The sequence below is a fragment of the Cryptotermes secundus genome, unplaced genomic scaffold (genome assembly GCF_002891405.2).
Source record: "Cryptotermes secundus unplaced genomic scaffold, Csec_1.0 scaffold2936, whole genome shotgun sequence".
NCBI lineage: Eukaryota > Metazoa > Arthropoda > Insecta > Blattodea > Kalotermitidae > Cryptotermes > Cryptotermes secundus.
The window spans coordinates 1-1,446 of NW_019772171.1; the positions used below are offsets into that span (position 1 = coordinate 1).

General features: G+C 39.2%; 1 protein-coding gene across 1 annotated transcript; it reads left to right on the forward strand.

Annotated features, from left to right (window-relative positions):
• The first annotated feature begins 6 nt into the window (after positions 1-6).
• Positions 7-1,122, forward strand: LOC111875215. Its single transcript, XM_023871277.2, has 2 exons — positions 7-382; positions 504-1,122. The coding sequence occupies exons 1-2, from the start codon at positions 111-113 to the stop codon at positions 1,120-1,122; spliced, it is 891 nt and encodes a 296-aa protein (XP_023727045.1). The 5' UTR covers positions 7-110.
• Positions 1,123-1,446: the final 324 nt, after the last annotated feature.

Below are 1,446 nucleotides of genomic sequence, written 5' to 3' on the forward strand. Positions count from 1 at the left end.
CACATAGTTCCGCACAAAAGCAAGTAAAGAAGTGCAGCAGGAAACAGAAACGGGTGCCCACTGTTCAGAAAGGTGAGGATGCCCTGGTTGGAGGTTTCTGTACAGACAAGATGGATAAGGATGCTTTTATTTCGAAATGTATGCTGAAGGATGAACCAAAACTTGAATTTGATTGCAATCCTAAATCAATAAGCCAACTTGAAACGCTTCCTTTTGAAACGGAGTCTTTGCTTAAGAATGATAGCAATGATGACAAAGTATCATTTTCCTGTGATGACAGTGCCAAAGCACAGCTGACCACCGAGGCAGCCTTGCCATCAGATAATGGCTCAAATAAAAAGTCACATAGTTCCGCACAAAAGCAAGTAAAGAAGTGCAGTAGGAAACNCCTATGATGACAGTGCCAAAGCACAGCTGGCCACCAAGGCAGCCTTGCCATCAGATAATGCCTCAAATAAAAAGTCGCGTAGTTCCGCACAAAAGCAAGCAAAGAAGTGCAGTAGGAAACAGAAACGGGCGCCCACTGTTCAGAAAGGTGAGCATGCCCTGGTTGGAGGTTTCTGTGCAGACAAGATGGATAAGGATGCTTTTATTTCGAAATGTATGCTGAAGGATGAATCAAAACTTGAATTTGATTGCAATCCTAAATCAATAAGCCAACTTGAAACGCTTCCTTTTGAAACGGAGTCTTTGCTTAAGAATGATAGCAATGATGACAAAGTATCATTTTCCTATGATGACAGTGCCAAAGCACAGCTGACCACCGAGGCAGCCTTGCCATCAGATAATGGCTCAAATAAAAAGTCACATAGTTCCGCACAAAAGCAAGTAAAGAAGTGCAGTAGGAAACGGAAACGGAAACGGAAACGGGCACCCACTGTTCAGAAAGGTGAGCATGCCCTGATTGGAGGTTTTGCTGCAGACGAGATAGATGAGGATGCTTCCATTTTGAAATGGATGGTGGAAGATAAATTGAAACTTGAATACAATTGCAATCATATATCAATAAGGCAATTCGAGAAGTGTCCTTCTGAAACAGAGTCCTTGTTTAAGGATGATAGCAACAATGACTGGTGGGCTAGAATTCCGACACTAGACGTTCCACTGTTGCTTGATATGTGATGCAATGTTGTGACATGTTATAATGCTTTTTCTGAACAAGTTACACTTTTGACATTTACAGGATACAAGTTTGTTATCATTCGAAAATCATGGTATGTAAATAGGGCAAAGCCTTGTGCTCTTCTTTTAACTGTAATAAGGCGGTAGTTTATAATTTACAAATGGATATTTTGATACTTGTATATTTATAAAGTTGATGTTATATAAATTGTTGGGAAATAAAAACTCATTTTTTACCTTCATTTAACCTACAGAATTTTTTCTCTCCTATATGTAGACTGATTTGAAGAGGGTTTGCATTTATAACTAAATTTGTAATAATTT

Bases quoted from the DNA above. Each gene is read 5' to 3' on its own strand.
- LOC111875215 (XM_023871277.2), top strand. From the start codon at position 111: ATGGATAAGGATGCTTTTATTTCGAAATGTATGCTGAAGGATGAACCA.